Source organism: Arvicola amphibius, chromosome 9, assembly GCF_903992535.2.
Source record: "Arvicola amphibius chromosome 9, mArvAmp1.2, whole genome shotgun sequence".
In the NCBI taxonomy this organism is placed as follows: Eukaryota; Metazoa; Chordata; class Mammalia; order Rodentia; family Cricetidae; genus Arvicola; species Arvicola amphibius.
The window spans coordinates 38,718,260-38,744,669 of NC_052055.2; the positions used below are offsets into that span (position 1 = coordinate 38,718,260).

Genomic DNA, 26,410 nt, shown 5'->3' on the forward strand with positions numbered 1-26,410 from the left:
TAAGGAAGCAAAGAAAGGCCATTGAGTAACAAGTATTAGGCAGCCATGGATTTGGATCTAGCCTCTCCCTATGTGACCTCTCTGATCCTTGATTTCTAATGCCTGTAAATAAGGTTAATTATATCTACCCTACCTTACAAAGCTGTCTTGATAATTAAATATAGCATTCTGTGAGGTTACAGAGTAGCCAAGATAAGACTTGTTAGTCCCTGCCTGAACAAGCCAGGAATCGGGTGCCTGTCAGCCCAGCACTTGGGTCAGAGAAGCAGGAGGAAGAGTTGAAGGTCATCCTTGGCTACAGTAGGCAGTTCAGGCCAGCCTAGAGGACTTGAATCAGTCTCTCTCTCTCTCTCTCTCTCTCTCTCTCTCTCTCTCTCTCTCTCTCTCTCTCTCTCTCTCTCTCTCTCTCTCTTTCTCTCTCTCTCTCTAATAAAACAAAACAAAACAAAACACCTAGGTTATGGCTTGGGAGCAAAAAGGGGCAGTCAGAGGTAGTAGAAGAAAACAGGGCCTGGAAGGTGCAGGCTGGGTGAATGGGCTATTCTCCTGCCAGACTGGCTTTGGAACACTGTGTCTGGTTGGGTGGACCAAATTTAACCACCCAGGTGTCCTTTGGACAGGAGCTGCAACTCTGCCTCTGCTCTGCGGTGGAGCCAGGCCCTCTAGACGCTCCTTGGTGACACTGTGCCACCCAGGGAAGAGGACAGACAGCCGGCAGAGTCCAGGCTGGCAGGGTTTATTGCGCTCCCCGGGCGGGCAGGGCTAGTCCAGTCTCTCCAGAGCGCAGGGCATCCCTTCTGGGTTCCATATTCCAACCGCGAGGCCTGGCATCGCCGGGGTAACCTGCGGGCCCCGAAGACGCTGGCTGGACACGACGGAGAGCGCGATGGGCGCGGTGGTGGAGGTGGCGGCGGCGGCCGCAGGGCCAGAGGCGGCGGAAGCGCGCGCGGAAGTGGCGCGAGGCGAGAGAGTAGACCAGCGGGTTGAGGCAGGAGTTGGCGTACGCGAGGCAGTGGGAGGCCAGGCGGCAGGCGTAGGTGGCCGGGCTGAAGGCGAAGCGGCCGTACCAGAAGCAGAGAATGAGCGCGTGGTGCGGGCCCCAGCACAGCGCGTAGAGCGCCGCTACCGCCAGCATGGCTCGCCCCGCGCGGCCCGTCGCCCGTCTGCGCGCCTCGGCCGCCGCCGCGCCCGCGGGACCCACGGCCGCCCACAGGAAGCACAACGTGCGCCCGTAGGCCAGGCTCACCACGGCCACCGGCAGCAGGTAGCCCGCGGCGAAGGTGGCCACGTCGAGCGCGCGCCGCCGCGCGTCCTCCCAGGCGGGCACGCAGAGCTCGAGCGCGCCGTAGCGCACCGTGCCGTAGTAGCTGAGGTAGGGCGCCGAGAAGAGCGCCGCCAGCAGCCACACCAGCCCCACGGCGGCGCGCGCGTTGCGGGGTGTGCGCAGGGCCCGGGAGCGCAGCGGGTGACGCACGGCCAGGTACCTGCGGGCCAGAGGGCGCGCGGTTAGGGGGGCGGGACCTCCTGCGCCCGGCCGCCCCGCACCTGCTTTAATTTCCCCACCCCACTCCCACTGCCTGGCAATTAGCAGGGACCCAAAGATTCACCCAAGGTCATTGGTTAGGGAGTTTTCGAGACAAAGAAGCAGATGTGAGTGCAGTGTGGGCCTTAACGTCTGAAGAATGCACTTGGAGTTTCTTGTTTTATCTCTCTCTTTTCCTCCCTTCCTCCCTCCCTGTGTATGTGTGTGTGTGTGTGTGTGTGTGTGTGTTTTCGAGACAGGGTTTCTCTGTGTATCCCTGATTGTCCTGGAACTCGTTTTGTAGATCAGGCTGGCCTCAAACTCAGAGAGATCCTCCTACCTCTGCCTCCAGAGTAAAGGTGTGCACTAGCACAACTGACCCCAGGGGTTTCTTTTGTTGCTGTGTATTTTACCCTTATACCAGGCCTGTGCTGACACTCGGCGCACAGAAATGTCCTCTGGAAGTTCGCAGCAGAGGTGGAAAGGGCGGGCACCACTGAGGCTTCCCTTTATGCCCACCAACCTCTGATCCCTAGTCCGTCTCCAGTCTGCCCTGGTACAGCTCACCTGTCTACCGAGACGGCCGCCAGAGTGAAGCTGCTGGCGTACATGGTGAGGTAGATGAGCAGGTGCACCGTCTTGCACACAAAGGCCCCGAAGAGCCAGGCATCCAGCGTGTAGATGGCCGCCTGGAAGGGCACACAGCACAGGATGAAGCAGAGGTCGGCCACCGCCAAGTTGAGGATGAAGAGGTCTGTGGTACTTCCAGGCTCCTGCCAGGCACTTGGGCCAGGCTGCAGCAGCACAGCCAACACCAGCCCATTGCCCACCATGCCCAAAAGGAAGATGAGGGCAAAGACCACAGGCACTGCCACAGCTCCCACGCTCCCTGGGCTGTCCAGCGAAATGTTCTGGATGTCAGCCATCTTCCTATCAGATGGGGAAGAGAAAAATGGATCCTTAGACAGGAGGCCAGGGCTCCAGGCACTTGACCCAGGGGCCTGGTTCCTCCAGCCGGGATGTGACCAAGTGTCTTGGGCTAGAAGTTCACGAGAGATGGGAGAGGGTAGAGCCAAGCTAAAAAGATCACTGTGTGAGCAAGAATCTGCCACAGTGACATTGGTGTGTGTGCGCACGTGCTCACAGAAGCTCTACTCCTTGGTTTCCTAGGGAACACCTCTGTAACCCAGAGCCTGGGAGGCCATTTGGGTTACTCTGGACTTAGGCACGTGAAGACACAGGCAGAAAAGGATGAAGACGTTGCAGCGGGGGGAGGGGCAGCACACACTCTGGACGTTGGTATATTTTCCATTTCAACCTGGTCTGAAGTTCAGGAGAGACCCTTGTTTTTAGGGGCGTTTTTGTGGCCACAGGCTGCACTGGTGAGTCATTGGAGAGTCCATTCTCATGAAAGCACCACCGTGGCAAACCTAGGATGACCGTTAAAGTCACCGTCTCTGCTTTGCCTAGGGAAACTGAGTCCTAGAGAGGTGACATGAGCGGTTAATATCGCACCCTAAGTGACAGACCTGGGGCTGCTGTGGTCCTTACTCCTACGCTGGGGTGCTCATCTGAAAGACTGTAACAGGTGGTGCCCCAACCACTCACAATGCCCCGTGCACGTGGCTATGTGCTCACTGCCTATTTTCATCCCTGCCCCACCCCACAGCCCACAACCTGTGGATCTGCTTGCACTCCAGGACCACTGGAGCGGTGGGATGAATTAGGAGCAGGGGGGTCAGGAGGAAGGGAGGAGGGAAGAAAGCTGCCCTCCCCCCGCATAGCACCCAGCATGCAGCAGGCATCCAAGCCCGGGATGAGCAATACCCACCTCGGCCCTAAGCACTGGACCCCTGCATGCTTCCTGGTGAACGGCAAGGCTGGGGGGGGGGGGGCCTCAGCCGCTGTCCGTGGTGCCTCCCCGCAGGTACGCCTCTGTTCCCTATTTTCCTTCGTCTTCAAGGTCCTTCCTCTCCTCTCCTCTGCCCTCAGCAGTCTGCTGAGTTGGATGTGGGCACTTGTTACTGACCAACCTCCTCTTCAGACTGGATTTCCCCAGGGTGGCATGCTCTTCTGCCTGGCTCTTCTCTGCCTGTCTGCGTTGTTGCTACCTCACTCTCTCTCACGGGCAGTAACCCATTGATCTCGCTCTATGAGATTGGCTTGGTGGTTAACCCCTCCATGTCCAAGGCCCAGCCCATTCCTGGCCCCTCCCAACTCCTGTGGCCCTGCCTGTGACTCCTCCCCCTATTGCCCAGCTTCCCTGGCTCCTGGTTGAACTCTGAGCTAAGCTTTGAAAGGATTTCTAGTTTTAGATGGAGTTTCCAAGGCTGGGAAACCAGAACCAAAGTGTCTTTGCTGCGGATTTCAGGTAGGAGCCCGTGTTTCGTGTTCTGTGGATCCCCAGAGACCCATTTCTTCCCCAGCTGGTTTCAGGGGCTTCATCCACTTTAAGTCTTGGTTTAGCCTGAAAAAAACCATGGAGAAGCTAGAGAAGGTTCTAGAAGTAGAACCTGACTTTGATACAGCTGAGATTAAAAGAACAGAGGAGATGCCTACTCTTAAGTCCCTTTGACAGCCTCTTGCCTTGACAGGAAGCAGAGGTTAGAAGATGTTAGTGAACGTCTGGCTTGAGTCCTTGGAGGAGTGTTCTATGGCCAAATGCTTCCAGGAGTAGAGCAGCTGCCACTTGGGGAGGGAGGGGCACTAGACTTGGCAACGGAGGGATTGGATCTCGGACAAGTGTATCGAGGGCTGAAGATAGCCTGCTAGGAAGGGAGAAGAGCCCTAGAACCTGGAGGTGGAGGGGACATCTGGGAGGAGTGTGTGTCCCCCACAGAGCAGGGCTGGAAGATCTGGGGCCCATTCCTGTGGGTCCATTCCTCTCATTGTCACAAACCCCACGTGCAGAGACTCACTGAATCGGCCTGTTAGGAATCTGTCCTGGAAGCTGCAAACCTGAGTTGCAGAACCATTGGAGCTGATGGTCCGAAAGCAGGACCTCAGGATCCCTGCATGGGGCACTCGGAGGACAATGATATAGATGGCAATGCAGTCCGACTTCCACAGGTGTGGACCCACGTGTCCATACCTGAGTCCAAGACCCAGATGAATCCCGTGACCCGGAAGTGCCCTCTGGCCTGGCCTCCAGCCCCCTCCTCTGCTGAGGTCGGGTAAAGGGCTCTGAGAAGGAGCAGGGCTGAGCTGATAGGAGAGGAGAGGAGGGAGGAGGTCACCGAGAGCCTGGCTGTAGAGCAGGGTAGACAGACCGTCATGGCTGGAGCCCCAGGGTGTCCTTGCACCACCTCCTCCTCCCCTTGCTCCTGCCAGCCTCCATCTTGCTTGCTAGATGCAGAGGACAAGGACAGTGTGGCCTAGGAGTGGGCTCTGGAGCCCTGGACTCAGCAAGATGAGGACTTCTAGCCGACCTGCAGCTGGTTCTCTAGCCAACCAATGCCGTACAGAATGTCACACTATGTGCCCATTCTGAAACACATGCGCCCTAAGAGGCTGCTGCGTGTACTGGGCACCTCCAATGAACTCTGAATGGCAGAGTAGCTGCAAGGTGAGGGAATCAAACCTCAATCAGGACAGCGGGCTGGCTCCGAGCCCCATGCTGGTTGATAGGATGGACTAACACCATGGCCAGCTGGCCCAGGAGGTTGGTGCAGCTGCTACAGGAACTGCCTGCTGGAAAATGATGCCAGCAATAGTGCCTGGGCGCTACAGGAGGTGGCTCTAGTGCTGTGCCATTGGCTGGTGGGTCACACTTCCTGCAGCCTCACTTCGGTGTGTGGGTGGACCTGGGCCTAGTGTTCTGGCTCTGACTGGATAGGCCACACACATCACCTCGTGGCTGCTCTCGGCCCTACGCATGGCCTGTCAGCCTGCACAGAACACACAGCAAGCTGCTGGCCTAACACTGCAGTTGGCTCCCCAGCTGGTGCTGGGCCATCTACATTCCCTCCAGCATGCCAGTGGCAGTCTGCTGGTATTCCTACCTATGATGGAGCTGCAGCTGCCTCCTGCCAAGCTGCAACCCTGTCAGCACTAATGAGTCCAGGAATAAAATATAAAGGATCTGGTACAGGAATATAGAAATATCAAGTTGTAAGCTCAAGCACATTTTGAGGGAAAAAATAATAAAGCTGGCAGCCACTGTTAACCTTTAACAAACACTTTCTGCCTTAAGAGCTGACATCCTGGCAGCCGCTGTGTACAGGGAAAGACTTTCAGCGATTGTCACCTGCCTCCCAGTTTCCCAGCTAGGCAGGTACTGGGGACAAAGGTTAGCTTCTAACTTTTGCCTTTATGGGACCCTCTGCTTGTATTCCCTTAATTTTTAACTTTCCCCCTATGTGACTCTACTGTCTGCCTTGCATTCTTGCAGGGACAAAAAAGACAGCTGTGTCAGCTGCAGGCTTTCACAAACATCCTGGGTTAACATTCTAATGTCCTATAACCAAAAGTTGTAAAACTTAAAATGTATTCTGATGTTAAGCCTGACCTCAAGGTTGTAAAAGCTCTTTGATCCACACCTGGTGCTTGGTTTTACTATAAGAGAAAGGTCCCAAACCAGCCTCCATGGCCACAGCGGCAGAAGCCCGATCTCTGGCTGCGGTCACAGCTGTAGCTGATACGCTTTGTGTGCCCCATGGTGATTGTTTTTTCTTTTCCTGGAATAAAGTTTGCTTCTGGTTTAATAGACTTTGGTGGTCTGTCCCCCATCACTGCGTGATGCCCTGACCCAACACTACCAGGTTGCAAACGAGGATTCCCAGAACCCCAACTTTAAGAATCTGCAAGGGCCAGGCAATGATGGTGCTCGCCTTTAATCCCAGCACTTTGCAGGTGGATCTCTGTGAGTTTGAGGCCAGCTTGGTCTACAGAGAGTTCCAGAACTGGCTCCATAGCTACTGGGAAACCCTGTCTCAAAAAGCCAAAAAAAAAAAAAAAAAAAAGATTCTGCAATGTTAGGTTTGACATCGCTCCAAGATGTCCTGGTACAGGTGAGCTGGAGGTAAGAGGCCTTGTTTCTAATGTGTTTAGTAAAAGCAAACGCCTTTTGTCCCCAGTTCTACTTCAAGCAAATTAAGGCCGTTCCCAAGGCCATACCATCACACTAAGCCTGCCGTGCTCTCAGAAACCTGTAAGGCTGAAGCAGAGAGCAGATACCTCCCCTCCCCTCCCTCAGTGGCCGAAGCAAAACCAGGTCAGCGACGTGGGAAGGAGGGGACTGACGCCTACAGTACTGGAGCAGGTGGTGGTGGCGGCAGCGGGAGATAAAGAACACGGCCTTGGGAACAGCAAACAGTACTTGTGGCCTTGCCTGAGGGCTGCCCAACAGCCTGCTGCTCCAAGGCCCCCAACTCAAGGAGGCCCCCAACTCAAGGAGGCGGAGCAGGCAGCGGCTGGAGCCTGAGTTCGCGGCGCCCTCTGGTGCTGGCCGTCAGACCGAAGCTTTGGAACCGGAGTCAGAAAGGTGACTTCCAATGGAATTGCAGCTCTCGGAAAAACTGGGCCATGCTGACTGGTTAAGGCCGTGGAATTAGGGACAAAGAGCTCCAGAAAACAAAGTTAGATGTCCTACAGTAGCTACCCGCTTCCTTCTCTTTGGGACCTGAATCCTCTGCCCTCTCTGAAACACAGGTCCAAGAACTATTCTAATCCAGCAGTTGTGTTTTGTCCTTTGGATGGACACAGGAGACAAGCTGCCATGGTTAGATTGAGGAAGCATTCCCAGGGTGGTTCTCAGCTGCCTTCCACAGCAACACAGAATCCGACTGCACCAAATAATACCTCCCAGACACAGGAATTCAACTCAGTTTGGGGGCTGCCCTCAGAGATTCAGTCCCTGCCTGCTTCATCAGTTAGCCATAGGGACTGGGCCTACTCAAGAAAGAATAAGCAGACCAAAGTGTCATAGCCAATTTTCACATTGTTGTCTCCCCAACTACAAGTACAGGCCCATTTTCAATCGGACTCTAGATGTCTGGGTTGGGTCAGAGCCTCTAGTCTGGACTGACCAGAAGATCTCTGTGTCCCTGCAGCAGCAGAGGGACTCTGGCTCTGCCGGTCCCTACCCAGTGCTTAGGGCAGAGCTCCATGCAGCCGCCCCACCTCCACGAAGGCTTCCACACAGCGGTCAATGTCCTCCTCACTGTGTACTGCAGAGATCTGTACCCGGATCCGAGCCTTGCCCTTGGGGACCACAGGGTAGCTGAATCCGATGACAAAGATGCCTGAGAAGAGAGCACAGGCACAGAGTGGCAGACAGGCTTTGGGGCCGTGACATATAAGGGCTTACTGTCCCCAGGTCTGCCCACAGAGAATAAGGGAGCTGCCAAGCTCACAGACATGGGGCTACCTTGTGGCCTGGGGTTTGTTAAGTTTGGACAGATAGTTGATCCAAGAGGTGGTGTGGGCAGCGAGGAGTGAGACTTGGGTCTCGGGAAACTCTGCAGTCTATAGGTGTTCTCGTCTCTGAGGACACTCTGCCCTCAGTTCTCTTTTCTTTCTTTCTTTCTTTCTTTCTTTCTTTCTTTCTTTCTTTCTTTTTCTTTCTTTTTCTTTTGGTTTTTTGAGACAGAGTTTCTCTGTGTAGGTACAGTGCCTGTCCTAGAACTCGCTCTGTACACCAGGCTGGCCTCGAACTCACATAGATCTGCCTGCCTCTGCTTCCCAAGTGCTGGGATTAAAGGCGTGCGCCACCACTGCCCAGCCCTCTTCTTACCTCTCTTTAACATGTCGTCTGCCATTTGAGAAGACAACCGAGCATCACCCAGCATCACAGGACAGATGGGATGATCGACTCCTGAGATAGTGAAGCCGGCAGCTTCCATCTTACTGCGGAACCTGGGGACACAGCTGAGTGTCACAGGTAGCTGAAGGCCATGGAGCCAGAAGAAGAGGCCCAGGATCTAGACCACCTATGAGAGGAAGGAATAAAGACAGAAGTACAGACCCAAAGAGCAGAGGAGGCACAGGCAGGGGCAGACAAAGGCAGGAAGGATAAAAGGAGGTGGGAAAGTAGGGTGAAAAGAAGGGTACGGGGGTCCACGGAGGATGCTGTGACAGAGGTGGGTGGGAAGGAAAAGAGGAAGGTGGGCAAGAGGAAGGTGTGTTGACTACCATCTCTCCCCCCATCTTGCTCCACCCCTGCGGGCACCATACCGCCGGGTCTTGGCAGCTATCGACTGGACGATGGCACTGTTCTCCATGAGCAGGTCCAGGGCCTTAGAAGCACAGCCAACAACAGCAGGGGGCAGGCTGTTGGAGAAGAGGTAGGGCCGAGAACGCTGACGTAGCAGGGATATCAGAGGCTCGGGCCCTGTGGTATAGCCCCCTGAAGACAGAAAATAATGTGGAGAGGAGCTGGTCAGGGGCCAGGAACTGCCCTCCCCTCCAGTTGCTCTCCCCCTCCTTCTCTACCCCATACAAGGCAGGCCCTGCGTGTAGGGAAGGAGAACCCACAGACAGGCTTCCATAGGCACCTGATGCTCCACCTAGCGCCTTCCCCAGAGTGGAGTTGATGATGGTGACTTGGTCCATCACTCCTAGCAGCTCATCTGTGCCCCTGCAAAGGAAGCAACCACTGTTGTCACTGGCCTCCTGACCTCCCATCCACCGTCAGAAGCTCCCACTCAAGCCTCAAATGTCCCCACCGTCCGGTGGGCCCGAGAAAGCCAGTGGCATGGCATTCATCCACAAAGACCAGGGCACCATATTGAGCAGCAAGGCGGCAGATCTCCCGTAGAGGAGCCATGTCACCATCCATGGAGAAGGCTCCATCTGTGGCCACCAGGCGCAGCCGGTGCTTCTGTGGGACAGACAAGAGCAGGTGATACTTAGCAGGACCAAACCACCTGCTCTTCTACTGCCTTGGGGCTATATCCTGAGCTTTGTCAATCTCCTCCAAGCTCAGCCGCCTTAGCTCTGGCACTGAGAAAGGGCTTGGGCCTCCCCGTCCTGACTCAGACCTCAAGAGGGCAAGCTGGTGTGGGACAGGTCCTAGTCACACATCCACACACCTGCTGCTCAAAAGTGCTTCCTGATCTCAGGCCATGTGGAGCTATAGAATACAGTCTTGGGCCCAAGGGATGAGGAAGTTCAAACGGCTCCCTCAGCCCTTCAAGCTATTTGTGAAGAGGGGTCCCCTCCAAGCCGAGTTTCCTTGAGGAGGGGAATATAGACCTTTCTCTGGAGCCCCAGGGCCTCACCCCACCTGAGCCTCCTTCAGCTTAGCTTCTAGGTCAGCCATGTCCAGGTGGTGGTAGCGGTACTTGTGGGCCTTGCACAGCCGGATGCCATCAATGATGGAGGCATGGTTCAGCTCATCTGACAGGACTGCATCCTCGGGGGTCAGCAGAGCCTATGGGGAGGAGTTCCTATATGGCCATCCAGGAGTTCCCCTTCCCTCTTAACTTCCCCAAGGCAAAACTCTACTTCTACCTGGGTGCCTAGGGCCAGTTGAAAACGTCAGGTTGGTATCAGGCCCCCTCCCCCACCTTCCAGTGAACACAGGTTGCTCTGTGGCAGTCACTCTGCCACACAATCCCAGCTGCCCACCTCCAAGTCATCCACAGCCTCTACGCACCTCAAACAGGCCAGCATTGGCATCAAAACAGCTGGGATAGAGGATGGCATTCTCACGCCGGTGGAAAAGGGCTAGCTTAGCTTCTAGATTCTTGTGGATGCTCTAAAGGATACAGGCAGGTGATGGTTAGTACCTGTGGGCTTTGTAGGACAAGTCCTAAAGGACAGAGGCTTAGAGCCCCACAGACCCAGGCAGAAGGCCTGCAGCCCCAGCCACACTCTTCGCACAGGTGACTTCTGGAGCTTGGACTGGAGCAGCTGCTCCCGCCATAGAGGATAAGGCCTGGCAGGTCTCGATTCCTGAGCGGACCTTTGTTGGTATCTGTCTGTCTAGTGTTTGTGGATTCTGAGTGATGCTAGGGACAGAAGATATGTCTTCACATCAGACTGTCTTTTTCTCTGCAGCAGAGAAGTAGATCACATTAGGCAAGCCTATGCTTATTTGGGGCTCAACTTCTTAGATTTGGGAACTGTATGGTAAGACTCATGAGTTTTATTAGAAAATAAATGCATTAAAACTGAGTGTGAGTCAGGCAGTGGTGGTGCACGCAGTTAATCCCAGCACTCGGGAGGCAGAGGCAGGTTGATCTCTGTACTACGCAGCACCTGCTGCGTACCTGGGTCCCACAGATGAAGCGAGTAGAACTGAGGCCAGCTCCAAACTCTCCCAGAGCCTGCACGCCTGCCTGGATCACCTCGGGGTGGCTGCTCAGGCCCAAGTAGTTATTGGCACAGAAGTTGAGGATTCCTGGGGTGGAGAAGATCAACAACAGGGCTCAGAAAAGCAAGGAAGGGCCTGCAAGGACCATGGTGTCAGGTCCTGGGACAGGGCCCAGAGAGAAGTCAGCTTAGATTTGCCCTTGAGAGGCAACAGCTGCACAGATGACCCATTCTGGGGAGAGGTCAGAGGCTTCGAATCTACTATCACAAGGCAGGAGGCTCAGGAGAGGTTTGTCCCTCTCCGCCTTGAAGGATGAGAAGTTGAAAACCTCGCCATGAATAACGTTCCATCTGAGAGGATCCCAGACCTTCCTCACAGGTTCTGAAGCCCAAACCATCACCATTTTGGTTTTGCTTTTCTTAACTGTGAAAGAGGCCGAGGGCCTCTAACTCCAGTGCTCAGCCACCCATTGCCCACAGAGTTGCATTTCCAGAGGAGTATCTCAGAGACCTCGGCTATCAACCTTAAAAAGTTCATATAGTTGGCCCAAGGAAATTGAGGCCTGAGGAAGGGACAGCTCATGACCTGGGACCCAGACAAAGAATCTAAGAACTTGGTTCTCTAAATGCCCCAGCTTTTGAGTGTGGTGAGTGCTGGGACATGAACTCACAGCCTTAGGGGAGCTGGGCAAGCACTCAGCCTGTTGCTTATCTCTCTGAAATCACATGACGGCTGAAGGTTTTGTTAGGGGATGGGAAGTTCTTTCTACAGTCCTCTTTAGGAGAAGACAGGTGGAAGACACAGGTATTTTGGCAGACCTGATCTCCTAGCTTGCTTAAACTTTAGCCTCTCTGGTGGAAGTGGGCCTTCACCCCAATATCCTGTGACACTTGAGCTGGCCAATGGAGGGTCTGGGGAAATCTAGTTGCATGCAGCTGCTGCTTCTTCTTCTTCTAGGGGAAATCAATCTTCTTCTTCTTCTTCTTCTTCTTCTCCTCCTCCTCCTCCTCCTCCTCCTCCTCCTCCTGTTTTTGTTTTTTGAGACAGGGTTTCTCTGTGTAGCCTAGGATGTCCAGGAGCACTCGCTCTGTAGACCAGGCTGGCCTTGAACTCACAGAGATCCACCAGCCTTTGCCTCCCGAGTGCTGGGATCAAAGGCATGATTTCTTTCAATGACAATTGGTCTCTCTAGCCCAAAGGTGGTGTCCCTGTCTTTAATTCCAGCACTCCGGAGGTAGAGGCTGTCAGATCTCTGTGAGTTCGAGGCCAGCCTGGTCTACAGAGTGAGTTCCAGCACAGTCAGGACTCCACAGAGAAACCCTATCTCAAAAAACCAAGGTGAGCGGGGAGAATTGGTCTCTCATGCAGATGTCATCAGGAAAAAAGGTATAGCAACTGGTAACCTTTACAACTTGGATCAATGAAAGAATGAGGGTTTTCGTCCACTCTTCCTGGAAACTGGGTGTAGGAGGCCAATGCAGCTGGATATGGCTCTCTCTTTCTCACAGGGTTGGGTCTCTTGGCAGCACAGCCTTCGGCGCCCAAAAGGTGCTGACAGGTAAATCACCTCCCTCCGTCGAACAGGTTTAAACATGTGGAGTTAACACTAGGAAGCCATAGTGTGCCTGAGACAGACTAGAAGAAGACCAGCAGCTACGCCTGCACGTGCGTCCCCCACACCCACCCGAGGGCCTCCATTCACATGCAAGCCCTGGAAGGGCTTTGGCCAGACACGATGACTCCCAGGAGGGGACGTTACCTCCGGAGATACCGTCCACACGAATGCTCGGTCCCTGGCTGGACGTAATCACCCGCTCACTCTTCCAGGTGCCAGCCCCGCGGATCTCTTCTAGCTCGCCCTCCAAGATACCGCGCAGCTGCGCCAGCGCTGATTGTGCGCGGCGACCGGGTGACAACGTCGTGCGCCAAACGCTGCTGACCCACATCGCGCCCACGGGATGAAATGAGCCTGCCAGCCGACTGCCTAGCTCTCCCCGTCACGTGGCGTGGGCAGGGCCCCGACAGCCAATCAGAGTAACGGGGGCTTACTTTCCGAGGTTGGTGGAGGTCCCGCCCACAGGCGGGGCCTGACACCGTCGGCAGGCTGCGAAAGTGGATTGATTTGTAAGTCGAGACCCGGGAGGTCCGCGCTGGGGAAGCAACTTCAGGGCCTCCCCGCCCCAGATCCTGTCTACACACCCACCTCTCCTGAGGACCAGCCACCGTGTCGAGCCGGCCGGCGTCCTGCCCTTGCAGCTGAGTATTCCCGTCTCCCTCCAAAGCTTCGCTTTTTTCTGGCGCTAACGTGGCGCCAGCTTTCCCCACATTGCCCATCCAATCGCTCCTCACTCTCCTCCAGTTGAGGAAAAACGCACTACTCAGATTTTTTTCCTTTTCCAGTTTTATTAAAGTTTAAAATTACAACCGCAGCAAATCTTTCCCGGCACTGATAACACTTGTTTAAAAAGGGGGAGGGGGCGCAAGTCCACGAATTTCCTATTTTATTGAAATAAGAGACAACTGTACAGGTTTTTTCTCCCAGCTCCCGAAGTGAGACTAAGTACTAGTCTTAGATATGGATATATACATATACACACATGCACACAAGCCTCTCTAAAGCTACCTAGCAAATTCAAATCAACTATATTATGTCTTAACAGTCCTCTCCCTGCCTCTCGCCCTCCTTGGCTACTTAGAAAAGACTCAAAAAGCACAAGAGATTGGAGGGGTTTTAAGTGGCAGCTGGTAGGACTGAAGCGGCACCAAGCAAAGCCACATCTTATACAGGAAGGAACAACAACAAAAAGACACAGCCCATCAACCGTGTGGAAAAAACCCAAGTTTCCATAGGCACACTGAGGCACTTGGCTGACTCCCCACCCCTCCCAAGTCCACTCCCATTTAACAAGAGACCGTTGAAAAGAGCCCTCCTTCCCCAATGGCTAGATCCTGATAGTTGGACGCTATGGTTTCTCTGGCCAGCTGTCAATTGGAGCCCTTTCCCCTCCTAGACAATGGTGAGGCACTAGGGCATAAGTGACAAGGTCCCCAACTGCTCACCACTGGAGTTTTTCCTCCGTCTCTCCCTGGCCAGCTAGGTGGGGTGTCACCCTCTGCTCCCCACCAGAGGTTTTGAAGCTCTCACGAGGGATGGATAAGCAACTTAAGAAAGCCTTGAAAAGACAAACTTTTGTTCCTGGGTCCCCTCATCTAGCCAGAACTTTGCCAGTTCCATTTTCCTTCACAGTAAACAAACCACCCAACACCCCCCCCCAAATCCCTAACCCCGTAAGAAGGCTAATATCAAGTCAGAAAAAAAAAGTACAATCTTCATCATTACAAAGATGAGGTCTTGTGGCTATCCTTGCAACAATGGGTTAAAGAACAGGAAACATTCCACAATGTCTGTCTGAGGAATCCAAACTCTGTCCTTTTTGTAAAGAGTCAGAATGGAATGGGCAATGGGTTGCAGACGACATCGAGAGAGAAATGTATTTACAGAAAAGAGGAAGGGTGTCCACAAGCAAAGCCTTCAATCGTCATTTCTTCTGCTGGCCCTCTTGGCACTGGACTTGGGCTTTGGGCTTCACAGGTTTGGCCTCTTGGGTTTGGATGTCTTGACTGGCTTGGCTTTGACAACCTTGGGCTTTTGGCTTTCTTGGCGTGGCAGCCGCTTCTTCTTGGCTTTCCTTGGCTGGGGTGGCTTTGGGTTTCTTGCTCGGGGCTTTGGAGGCAGCCTTCTTGGGCTTGGCTGCCTCTTTGGAGTGGCCACTTTCTTGACTTCCTTCTTGGTCTTCTTGAAAGCCACCGACCTCTTGGGCTCATCGCCCTTGGCCAGCCTGAAGGACCCCCGAGGCACCCACCCCTTTGGTTTGCTTGAGGACACCGGTGGTCACCAGGCGCCTGATGGGACAACTTGATCTGGGAGTCGGCGTTCTCACCCACCTTGTAGTGGCTCTTAATATACTTTTGATGGACTGGCGCGAGGAACCGCCGCGATTCTTCTCTGCCTGGATGGCAGCCACGATCATGTCTGAATACTTGGGGTGGTCCGTGGACTTCTTGGAGGCCTTGGCCCGCTTGGGCTTCCGCCGCAGGGGTGGACGTGGAGTCTCGGTCAATGGTGGCCCGGCCCTGCTCCCGCTGTTGAAGGAGGCCTTCCGAAGGGTCAGCCCTCGCCGGAGGCCTGGCACAACCCGGACTCGTGGATCGGCACTCCCGCTCGACTAGCAGGCCACCCCGACAGTGCGGGCTGCCGGGGACCGCGCGGGCTCCTGTCCTCCCCGGAGCGTGCGGCGGGTCCGCAGGGCGGGCTCGCAGGCTGCTCTGCGCGGCCCAGCCCAACCGCTCTTGTCGGCTCGTCCGGCGCCTGGCGCTGACTCTCTGCCCTCCATCCGGCCTACCTCGGCCTCCCTTTCTTTTCCAGCCGGCGGCGTCTGGCGCCGTCAGGGGTTGGGGGGATCCTGCGGCGCATCCGGGTATTTAGCGGTCAGGCGGGCTGTGACCGCGGTGAAGGGGAACTGGGCTGCTGGCTTGCCTTGCTCCCGGCCCAAGGTAATGGGCGCCGCGCCGCCGCCATCTGTGTTCTCTTTCCTTCCGCTGAGGCAAACCCGACCTTTCCTGGCGGTCCAGGCCTTCCCGCTGCCCGCTGTCTCTCGGGGTCCCCTGGCCCGGCTCCCTAGGCTTCCCCGCTGGGGACCCCGGCGCCCCCGGCCGCGGTCCCCCGCGCCTTCCACGAGCCTCAAAAACTGCGCCGAGGAGCGTTGGGGCGCCGGCACATTTCCCCTTTGCGGGGGGGCTGGCTCTGCGGGACCCGGGAGCCCCGGGGGTTTGAGACTCGCCCCCGTAGGAAAGCTCCCCCCTGGGACTACTAGGGCTCCCACTCCGGGCGGGCTGCGGGGTCCCCCAACCTAGCGGAGCGGCGCAGAAGTGGCCCAACTAACTACACGCGGCCCCAAGCTGGTGCGACTCCCAGCCGGGCCGAGTCGGGACAAGGGGGGGGAGGGGTCGTCTCTCGGGGTCCGGTCACTTCTTGGGGGTCACCCCGGCCACAGGCCCCCAGCAGCACCCCTAACAACCGCTCTCTGTCTCCGGGGCCCTCAAGGAACTTTCCCTGGAAAAGTTGGATGGGCAATTTCAAACTTTGTTCCCTTCCCCCTCTTGAGTCGCCTTCTCTCCTCGACGCGCCCCCAGATCTCTGCATATGAAATTCCTGCCTGAGCCAACCCCCAAAGCTTCCTGGGACCCCTGGGAAAATGGGGGACTGACTTCCGGGGTGGCCCTGCTCTCCTCAAAGAACCCCCACAATCTTCCAAATATCCAAACTTAAGTGTTCATTTACATGCTTTCCTAGCTTGGGAGTTTTGGGGTGTGCAAAAACAGAACCACAAGGCCCACCCTGGGGGTGAAGCTCCCCTCTCCCACTGGCCTCTTGAAAGTAGGGTGTGCCTGATGGGGTGCAGTCCACACCATTAGCGCTGTTCCCTAGGTGCTAACCAGAGACTCTTCTTGGGGGCCCTGGGATGAGCAGAGGCTCTTGGATGCTTTAGAGAGATTTGGAAAAATGGGGCGAAGAGGGAGTCCTCGTTTCTCTGGCTGTGAACATGTTCAGGGAGGTATGCAGTCGACCAGGGAGCCGTGGTCGGGACCACCGCCATTTGTGCTGGGAAGTTGCCATGCCTTTGTTATATCAATGTGTCCATCTTTCCCGTCCTGCTTGGCAACAAAATCCATGAAGGGGAGCAAGGGGAGCCAGCGTCTGTAGTGCAACCCTGGGGGCTATTGGGAGTCCCTAGGCTCCGAAGGGACCTTAGAGGCTCAGAGATCTGCGGAAGAGACTCCCAGAGAGCCCAGGATCTTTACTGTCTGCAGCCTACCTCCCACTCAAAATGCCCAGGTCCTCTTGGCACAACGGGCTCTAGAGTAGGGTTCTGGTGGTCTTGGCCTATTTGGGCTCGTTCCCTGGACCTCGGTGGTTTTATTAGCAAAAAGGCCGTGTTAGCTTGTTCAATTATATAGTAACCCTGGGACTGGGTGATTTTATTGTTAGCTGATGAAGGAACCTCTGCTAAGACCTGGGGCTTTGAACTTGGGGGCAGGGTGTGGGGAGAGCGCTCTCTGGGCTTGGAGTCCCTGACACTAGGGCAAGTTGGTTGAGCCCTCCCCTTCCATAGCTCAATCCAATGATTGGAGGAGGGGAGGGGAGGAACCAAGAGGGGTGCCTTCACCACGGCTTTCTAGGTGAAGCGACTGCTGTCAAAGGCCAGGTTAGTTCAAAAGGTCAAGGTGTTCAATTATGATGATGTCAGTGACCCTGAAGTTTCTTAATTTGAAAACATATTCTGATAGGTTTGTTTGGGTTATTTTGAAAACCAGTTCTCTGCGTTTCCACTAAGATCTCTCTGAAGGTACCCAAATGCACCTACCTCTGAGATACTGTGCCGCTCTCCCCCCACCCCCACTCCCTCACTATGCATGCCCTAGAATTCAAGTCGAAAGAATCGGGTGACACGGTGTTGAAGTTTTTTATTCTCGTAGCCCATTATGCTTGTAAGGTGGCTCCCCAGTTCCTTGATCCCTCCTGGGAGGGTGACCCATACTCACATTTACCCAGAGGCCTTTGGCCTCGGAAGGAGGGGTGAGAGGCATTGTATTGTGAGGTTCAGCTAGCTCCCACAGACCCCAGATTCTTTATTTAGTCTTGCCAACTCTAACATCTTTACCCGCCCCCCCCCATCCCCAGAATGTTGGCACTGGGTGGGGCACCTCCCGCTGAGACACAAGATTACACAACTCCACCTCCCCACCGTTTGGGGGAGTTAAGGAAGAAAGGGGATTTTCCTGGGAGATGCCGAGGGTGTCAAGATGAGAGGGGCTGCCCCCAGGCTGCATTGCCTTGGCCTCACACCCCAGACACTTCAGGACCAGGAGGCTGGGTGACTCCCACTCCTGACCACACACAATCTCCTGCAGGGTGGCTGTCCTGGTGCCGGCTTCTATCGGGCGGTCGCTCCTACCCACCCCACCCTCTTCCCTGACCCCGCCCTGGATTTGCGAGAGGCCCTTTAAAAACCCCCAGAGCCTGCAGCGCTGTTGGGGCAATCTTCCTGGGAAATGTAGTTTTCTGCGTGGAGTTCTCCCTGCTATCTGGGCAGCTGCTCTCCGCGGGCCAATAAAAAGGGGGTTTGTATGACAGAGAAAATGAAAACCCTGCTTGTAAAAAACCTGTCCCATCGAATTAGGGTGGGAATGGACGTTCTCACGGGGAGGGGGCCTTTACTGAGCCCTTGGACTATAAACATCTTACCATAGTTTACCCACATAGGAGCCCTGGAAGTGATCGGTGGACTCTTGCAGTCTCTGTCCTTTTCTTTTCCACCTCCCGGTAAGACCCCTTGGCCTTCACGCTGAGACTCCAGATTGTCCCAACGTTGCGAAGTATGTTAGTCAGGCACTGGGGGAATAAAGCCATGAAGGCAGAAAAGAGAAGCCTGCCTGTTGTTGAGGCCCGAAAACTGTAGTGTGAAAAAAGAACACATAAGGAAAGGAAAATGAACGGTAAAGGATTAAATTTGCTGGGTGGGCATTGTGGTGCCCCACTCCTGTTAATCCCCAGCACAGGGGAGTATTGGAGGGAGCCGGAGGGTTGTGGAAGAGTCCTGAATTCAGCTCTGGGCTCACCAATACATCCTGTCCTCCCAAAGAAGAAAAGGATAAATGTATACGTTGAAGAAGCAGTGGTTATAGAACACAAATAGAGGTTTCTCAGGGGGACCCTGGCGTTCACCACAACGCCCAGCAAGTGTGATTTTTTTTTAAATTTTTATTTATTTTTTTCAAGACAGGGTTTCCTCTGTGTAACAGTCCTTATTTGTCCTGGAACTCGCTTTGTTAGAAAAGGCTGGCTTTGAACTTGCAGAGATCCACCTACCTCTGCCTTTCAAGTTGCTTGCATTAATAGAGTGTGCCACCACCGTTCAGCTGTGATTTAAAAAAAAAATCAGCCCACCCATTCTAGGCAAATATTTGAAGGAGGCAAGGAAAAGGAAGTCATTCTTTTTTTACAAGAGAAAGACTCTTCGTGGCAGAAGAACCAGCTGGTGCAAAGGACATGTGGCAGGAATGTGCAGAGTGGCGGGAACAAGGGCACAGGGAAGAGGTGATTTAAAATGGTATAGGAAGGAGGTTGGCTGAGGAGGGAGGAGCACCCAGTGTGTGCAACTAGGGACTTTGGCTTTTCACTCAGTGAGGTGGAAACCTCCCCTGGAGAGAAGTTGACCTCACCCCAAAGACAACTCCAAGCCTGCAGAGGACCGAAGCAAGACAGGGAGCGGTGGCGGGCATCCAGATGGACAGCGTGTGGAGATCAGTGGGTGAGAAGGTAGGAGCTGACAACCAGCTACCGGGAAAGAAACCCAGGAAGGGCCAAGGTGAGTGGGAGGATCATAGGGAGGGGTGGTGGCCAATGAGAAAGGAGAGTGTCACAGAGGCAAAGAGGCCAGTCATATCAGATGCCACCAACTAGGGTAGCAAGGACATAGTCCACCCTGTTGTATGGCTGCTACCCTCCAGGAGATGAAAGTTGTGACCGAGGGTCCCCAGAGTCTTTGAACCTCTGTGGGGTCAAAGTTCAGTCTCAAATATTTGCATATTTGTCTTCCTAGATGAAAAGTGGGGCCTTGACGTGGGGGCAGGAGGGCTGGAGGGGACGTCAGGTCAGAGGAAGAAAGGAGCCGGGTTCTGGAGGGCCAGAGTAAGGTTTACACAGGACCACTGGAGCAGCTCCAGCCTCATGGGACACCTCGGGCAGAACCTTGGCGATGGGAAAACGGGAGACTGTAGAGAGTAGGGGACCTGAAAGGGCAGGAGACCTGAGGAGATCCAGCAGAAGAGGGTAACCCGGGTACACAAGGGAGCTGCAGCAGTGGTGCATGGAAGCCGGGGTGGGGGGCGGGAAGCACAGAGTCTGTGAGAGGGCCAGAAGTGGTGTAGTTCCTGAGGGGAGGGAGGGGAAACCCTTGGCAGCTTTCCCCAGTGGTTACACATATCTAGGATGTGGACTATGGAGAAGGTGGACATGCCAGGGTAGCTCCTAAAGGAGGAATCCCTTTAGACCCCCCCAATGTAAGGCACCTCCTCAGGAGGACCTGAAATGGCTAGATCTTGCATATAAATCTGCAGCAAATGTGCAGCCTAAAAGCTTCTCCTAGGGAAGTTGGTGGGCCCACAAGCAAGGACACCTAGGGGGACCCTGGCCACCATGGTACTGTCCAATAAACAGAGGAATCCGATCCGTAAAAGGTACATAGGATGGGGACAGGAAGCAAGCATAGATGCTGCCCCTTGCCTCCTAGCCTGAGGCCACCTCATTGGAAAAGCCTTGTCTGGGCTGGGGAGATGGCTCAGTGGTTAAGAGCACTGGCTGCTCTTCCAGAGGACCCAGGTTTAATTCCCTGCACCCACATAGCAGTTTACAACTGTCTGTAACTCTAGTTCCAGGGGATCTGACACCAATGCACATAAATAAATTATTAAATAGCCGCGCGGGGGTGGGGGGAGAGCCTTGTCATTGTCTCAGCCTGGCCCATCCATCACTTCAGCTAGCCTGTGCCTTGCGGTGTCTTTACTGGGGTTGATTTTGCATCCCTAAAGAGCATTTGGCAATGCCTGAATCAGAGAGGTGAAGTAACTGCTCAGAGTCACACAGCTGGACTCCCAGGCCAGGCTGGCAAGGCATCTGTTTATCTGTCTTGCCCATCTGCCTCCTGATTAAGAACAAGTGCAGAAGGAAGTGGCAGATGTAACACTCAGGGAGGTCCTGGACATCGGTGCTGGTATCCTTGCTCCTATTGCAAATCTAAGTTATTAAACAATCACCATTGTTCTGAAGTAAGAGATCACTCATCAAATTTTCTCCAATAAACACATGGATTTGTGTGTCTTCTAGTGGGCAGAATCTATATCACCACAAGGAAGAAAATGTAGAAGCTTTTCTTCCTAAAGACAGATCTGTTTAAAATGATGCCCACAGGATCTGGAGAGATGGCTCAAGGGGTTTAAGAGCACCAACACTGTGATGGGGGCGGTGGTGGTGTGCCACCCTTTAATACCAGCACTCAGGTGGCAGAGGCAAGTGGATCTATCTGGTGAGTTCGAGGCCAGCCTGGGTCTATAGAGTGAGCTCCAGGACGTCAGAGCTACATTAAATAAAACCCCTGTTCTCTCGAAAAAACCAAGAAAAAGAAAAGAAAAAGAAAAATAATAAAAGAGCACTAGCTATTCTTCCAGAGAATCTGGGTTTGACTCCCAGCACCCCACTTAATTGGTTCCACTACCATCTGTAACACGGATGAAAACCCTATCTTAGAAATCCATAACAAACAAACAAACAAAACAAACACCAGAAAAGAAAGCTGTGGTCAGATTTTTTCTTGTTTGACCCAAAAGTAAGGAAGTAAAAGTAATATTGCATAGGAATTAGTTCATGGCACATGGTTAAACCAGAAGGGAAAAACAACAAAAGCTATTTACATCCCTGGTGGTGAGCTACAGGCAGGAAAGCATTGATGGAGAGGCCCTGCTAATGTTTCAGTATGGAGGTCTTTTGTGCCAAGGCGGGTGTGTGCAGAAGTCAGAGGGTAGCTGTAAGAAGCATTTTTTTGGAGTTGGTTCTCTTCTCCCACAATGAGTTCTGGGGACTTGAAACCAGGTCCTGGGGTTTGCCTGGCAGGCACTTTTGGCAGGGGTTGGAGGATGCAGTCGAAAGATGGGTCCTCTCTATGTAGCCTTGGCTGGTCCCGGACTTTGATGTTGTAGGACCAAGTCGGCCTCGAACTCACAGAAATCCACTGTTTTTGCCTCCCGAGTGCAGGGATTAAAGGAGGTCCACCGTGCCTAGCCCTGCAAGGGCTCTCATCTTCCTGCACCCAATCCTGGGCAACAAGGAGTCAGGCATGCTTCTTTCTCTTTTTCATATTCCCCCCTGCCATGTCTCTTACGTCAACTCTAGGGACAGAACACAGCTGTCCAGCTTCACGTTAGTTTTAGAACTGTACAAACGTGATCTATTTCTCTGGGACAGAGTATGCCATAATTTTGTATGCCATGATTTTATATTTTTACCTTAAAATAATTGTATTTTTTATGAAGGATAACGATTCTATTTTAAATTCTCCCTGCACCTTGTTTTTACTGCACGTGAACAAATTCAAGCCCTTCACCATGACTTAAAGCCCCATATGCCCTGGCCAGCTCACCTTTCCACCCACATCCTCTTTTTATGTCCTCAAACCAGCCACACAGCCTTCCCTGGCATCTGTCACACTCTCCCATAGCCCTGTTCTGTTAGCTCTGAGCACTGCCACAGAGCGCTTTTAGCAAGACCCAGCAGACGCATATAACACCTCCTAGCCTGAGCCTGGAAAGCCAGGCTGCAGCAGCCCTGCTCACCTGGGGGCCACATGTGCTGGAGCCTTTTCTCTTTTTTCATCATCATCATCATCATCATCATCATCATCATCATCATCATCATCATCTTCTTCTTCTTCTTCTTCTTCTTCATTATAAATAGTGTCTTACTATGTATTTCTGTCTGTCCTGGAACTCCCTCTGTAGCCCAGGCTGGCCTCGAACTCACAGAGATCCACCTGCCTCTGCCTCCTGTGTGCTGAGATTAAAGGTGTGTGCCACCAATACGTGGTGAGATGGGGACTCTTGAATTTTGAGACTCAAATTGGCCTTGAACTACTTCCTTCCTTCCTTCCTTCCTTCCTTCCTTCCTTCCTTCCTTCCTTCCTTCCTTTCTTTCTTTCTTTCTTTCTTTCTTTCTTTCTTCTTTTCAGATTTATTTATACAGTGTTCCTCCTACATGTATTCCGCAGGCCAGAAGAGGGCACTAGATCTCATTACGGATGGTTGTGAGCCACCTTGTTTTGGGAATTGAACTCAGGACCTTTAGAAGAGCAGCCAGTGCACCTAACCACTGAGCCCCCAGCCTTGAGCTTTCAGTGTAGCCAAAGATGACCTTGACCTTCTGCCCCTCAACCTCTGCATCCTGGGATTACAAGGTGTGCACTTTCATGTCTGGTTTATGCAGTGCTAGGGCTTCAACTCAGGACTTCAAGCACAAAACCCTCTTTTTGTGATGTATTTCTTTTAAAAAATAATTTATTTTTATTTTGTGCACATTAGTGCTTTGCTTGCCTGTATGTCTGTGTAAGTGTGTCAGGTCCCTGGAACTGAAGTTACAGACAGCTGTGAGCTGCCGTGTGGGTGCTGGGAATTGAGCCTGGGTTCAGTAGTTAGTGTTCTTAATTGCTGAACCATCTCTCCAGACCCCTGGTGTATTTCTTAGTGGAGCTTCTTTAGGCAAATGTTCTTATCATTAATGTTCTTTTGTTTTGTTTTGTTTTGTTTGTTTGTTTTGATACAGGGTTTCCTCTGTGTAGCTCTGGCTGTCCTGGAACTGACTTTGTAGACCAGGCTGTCCCTTGAACTCAGAGATCCGCCTGCCTTTGTCTCCCAAGTTTCTGGGACCAAAGGTGCCACCACACCCAGCTCATTAATGTTCTCTTGTTTCTTTGCTGAACTGGAATTATAGGCTTGGGTCCTTTGCAAGAGCAGTGAGTGAGTATTCTCTCCAGCCCCCAATCAAGAAAGAAGAGATTAGGGAAGAGATAAAGAAAGAGAAAATAGAGGACTCAGTAAATGACTTAGTGCATCAAGCTCTTACATGCAAGCATGAGGACCTGAGTTCGAATCCCCAAAACCCACATAAAGCTGAATGAAATAGTCTGAAACCCCAGCATGCCTATGATGAGACTGGAAGCAGAGGCAGGAGAAGCTGGCTAGCCTGGCATATGAAAAGGCTACATTTGTTCTCATGCTACTGATGGTAGATTGGACCCCACACATGCCCTGTACCTATTTCTTTCCTTGGGGGAAACAAAGTTACAGATGAAGGCAAGCCCCTTAACCCTGTGTCACCCAGATAGGCTCAGTGTCCTCACAGGATCCTCAAACAAGAGACCAGAGAGAGGTTTATCTCAGGAAAGACCCTTCGCATACGTGGGCATTGGAGGCAGGCAGCTGAGGGAGCTGAGCAAGGTAACAAGCAGAGAGGCTTCTCCCCTGGCACCTCTAGAAGGGACAGGTCCCAACTGGCCCAGTAATCTTAGCCCACTTCAGACTGCTAACATCCTGGTGTAGAGAGTGATACATTTATATATGTGTACATGAGGTTAAGACAGGGTCCTATGAGAGAAAAAAAAAGCTGGGTATGGTGTGCAGGAGGTCAAATCTCCGTGAGTTCAAGGCCAGCCTGGTCTACAGGGTTCCAGGACAGCCAGGCTACAGAGAGAGACCCTGTCTTGAAACAAAACAACAAAAATAGGGTTGTATGTACTCCAGACTAGCCTCAAAATCTCTATGGAGCCACAGATGACCTTACGTTTCTGCATTGCTCTAGAGTGAGGCAGCCGGGAGGCATATTTTTTTTTTTTTTAGGACAAATCCACAATCAGGCTGGTTGAGGTGGTGGGAGGGTGAGGAAGGAATGGGGAGGACTCTCTGCTTTCAGGAGCAAGAGTCAAGATAGGTCGGTTAGAGATGTGATGGTTGGGGGTCTGACTCCAGACCCTTACTTTGGCAAACATTCCCGTGCCAATCCCACTGGTGGTGGCAATTTCTGGACCCTTGTCCTCTTTAGCCTCACTCACTCTGGGGAAACTAATCCTTCACCCTCTCCTCCCCAGTTAGGAAATCAGTTGTCATTCCATGTGGATGGAGAGCCAATGGCCAGAAAGACAAACACACACTCTCAAAGTCATGACAATGCAGGCAACAATTCTGTGGCTCCGTTTTAACTGATCTAATTGGACTAAGCCAGAATTCATTTCTTTGGGTAGCCTTGGAAAGCATCACCGAGACAAAGGCTGAGGCCTGACCCTTCAGGGAGCATCCTTCCATCTCCCAAGCCTTCCTCACCAGGATCCAAGCTCTGCCCAGGAAGGAAAGGAGGTTGCTATGCAGATGCGAATACAGCCTCAGGTACAGGCTAAGACACCTAATTTTCTACAGTAAGAAAGTCATACAGTGATATAGTTCACACTGTTTGATAGAGCAGTCACCATATCCCAGCACTCCCAGTCCTTTACAATTATTTCTCCTATGGCCAGATGGGGACCGAGGTAGCAGACAGAGTCCCATGCTTCACCAACTCTCCGAACTGCTCCTCCCATAACCAGGGAGGAGGGGCACAAATTTGTAGATGACTAAGGAGCCCCAGCAGGAAAGAGTTCCAGGCCCCTTGTCCTGTGTAAGGGAGTGCTGTTGTCTGGTTCATCAGGATAGTCCTCTCCCAGGTCAGCCGGCAGAGATGACACCTAGACTTCAAAGGAGAGATGCATCACTCTGTGGGCAAGGTGTGAAATGGTGACCTATATCCTGAGAGCCTGAGGCCAGTCACTGGGGCATGATGCAGATGACGAATGTGTCTTGGGCTAGGAGCCACACTGGACCCACAAACTGCATTCATTTCCCTTTCCAGTAGCCCAGGTAGGAAGTAGGAAGGTTATGACCCTGGGGTCTACCAGAGACCCCTGGTCCTCGTGATGTAACCCTGCCTCCTTTGGACCAGCAGGATTCCAAGACTCTTCTGTAAAAGACCTCAAGAGTCAGGTGCTAGTCTTTTTACTAATGCAGGAGCACACAGGTGGGATAGGGAGGCCTGGGGCGGGAGTACCGTGAGTTCCATGCAAGTCTGAGAAATTTGAACCAAACAGACAAGCAAGCAAACAAACAAGAAACCCACCAACCCCAAGGCTGTAGCCACACCGAATGCTGCTTTGGAGCCATGAAGGTGTGGGCACTCTGTGTTATTAGTGATATTTCCTGAGAAATGGGACTGGTTCATAACTGGCTTTTATTTTTCACTTCATATACTTCCATATTGTTGTAATCATAAATAGCCAACATGTATTACTTTCCCCCTTTATTGTATATTTTAATTCATTCTTTGTCAACCCCATACACGTACGTATATGATGTCTCCTGTGTGTGATCCATCAAACTGAGTCAGGGTGGCTGACATGCACTTGGGTGGGGTTATTTTGGAGCATACGGCAACTTACCAGTGGCTACACCATTGAAGAAAAATGACTTCCCCTCCCTAGTGCCTATTAATTACCAAGAGCTGCTCACCTAAGGGCAGGGCCTCATGAACCCCTCCCCTAGCTATGCCGGAATGTGATAGCCCCCATCTTGTTACCAAGCCCACAGCTGTGGGGAGTTCATGAGGGCAATGGCGTGTCAGCTCCAGAAGACAGCATTTCCCAGCACTTCCTCTCCTGGGCTACTTTTGAGAGAGAGAAAAGAATAAAGGCTGGTGAGGTGAACCAGTGGAAGGCAAGTTTCTGGGTTCCAGCCTAAACCACTGCCGCCATCACATGTATGTGTGCGCATGCCTGCACATGCACCCAGCAAAGAGAAGAACCTTAATATCCAAATCATGAATGTGATCGAAAAGCAAAATTAGAAAAAATAATAATCCTGAAATAAGTATGATGAGTGACAGCTGTCTTTGTGTGTGTATGTGTGTGTGCGTGTGCGTGCGTGTGTTTTCTAGACAGGGTTTC

The 26,410-nt window shown here is 52.9% G+C and overlaps 3 protein-coding genes across 3 annotated transcripts; all 3 read right to left on the reverse strand.

Moving 5' to 3' along the window:
- Positions 1-736: 736 nt before the first annotated feature.
- Positions 737-2,448, reverse strand: Galr3 (galanin receptor 3). Its single transcript, XM_038342564.1, has 2 exons — positions 2,090-2,448; positions 737-1,484 (listed from the first exon to the last, which is right to left on the reverse strand). The coding sequence occupies exons 1-2, from the start codon at positions 2,446-2,448 to the stop codon at positions 737-739; spliced, it is 1,107 nt and encodes a 368-aa protein (XP_038198492.1).
- A 4,994-nt stretch (positions 2,449-7,442) lies between these two features.
- Positions 7,443-12,782, reverse strand: Gcat (glycine C-acetyltransferase). The gene is made up of 9 exons (XM_038342563.2): positions 12,538-12,782; positions 10,735-10,865; positions 10,119-10,220; positions 9,747-9,893; positions 9,187-9,341; positions 9,016-9,098; positions 8,696-8,867; positions 8,256-8,377; positions 7,443-7,764 (listed from the first exon to the last, which is right to left on the reverse strand). Exons 1-9 carry the CDS (start codon positions 12,722-12,724, stop codon positions 7,613-7,615), a joined length of 1,251 nt encoding a protein of 416 aa, XP_038198491.1. The 5' UTR covers positions 12,725-12,782; the 3' UTR covers positions 7,443-7,612.
- A 1,528-nt stretch (positions 12,783-14,310) lies between these two features.
- On the reverse strand, positions 14,311-16,250 carry LOC121677306 (histone H1.0). Its single transcript, XM_042055726.1, is given in 7 exon segments — positions 14,311-14,431; positions 14,433-14,535; positions 14,538-14,628; positions 14,630-14,686; positions 14,688-14,752; positions 14,755-14,935; positions 16,176-16,250. Coding segments are annotated over 7 exon segments (693 nt in total).
- Positions 16,251-26,410: the final 10,160 nt, after the last annotated feature.

Bases quoted from the DNA above. Each gene is read 5' to 3' on its own strand.
- Galr3 (XM_038342564.1), bottom strand. From the start codon at position 2,448: ATGGCTGACATCCAGAACATTTCGCTGGACAGCCCAGGGAGCGTGGGA. The intron at 1,485-2,089 runs GTGAGCTGTACC...TCTGGCCCGCAG, and splicing joins GCGGCCGTCTCGGTAGACAG to GTACCTGGCCGTGCGTCACC.
- Gcat (XM_038342563.2), bottom strand. From the start codon at position 12,724: ATGTGGGTCAGCAGCGTTTGGCGCACGACGTTGTCACCCGGTCGCCGC. The intron at 8,868-9,015 runs GTGCCTATGGAA...TTCTGTCTTCAG, and splicing joins GGCGCTAGGTGGAGCATCAG to GGGGCTATACCACAGGGCCC. The intron at 8,378-8,695 runs GTATGGTGCCCG...CTGTGTCCCCAG, and splicing joins ATAGCTGCCAAGACCCGGCG to GTTCCGCAGTAAGATGGAAG.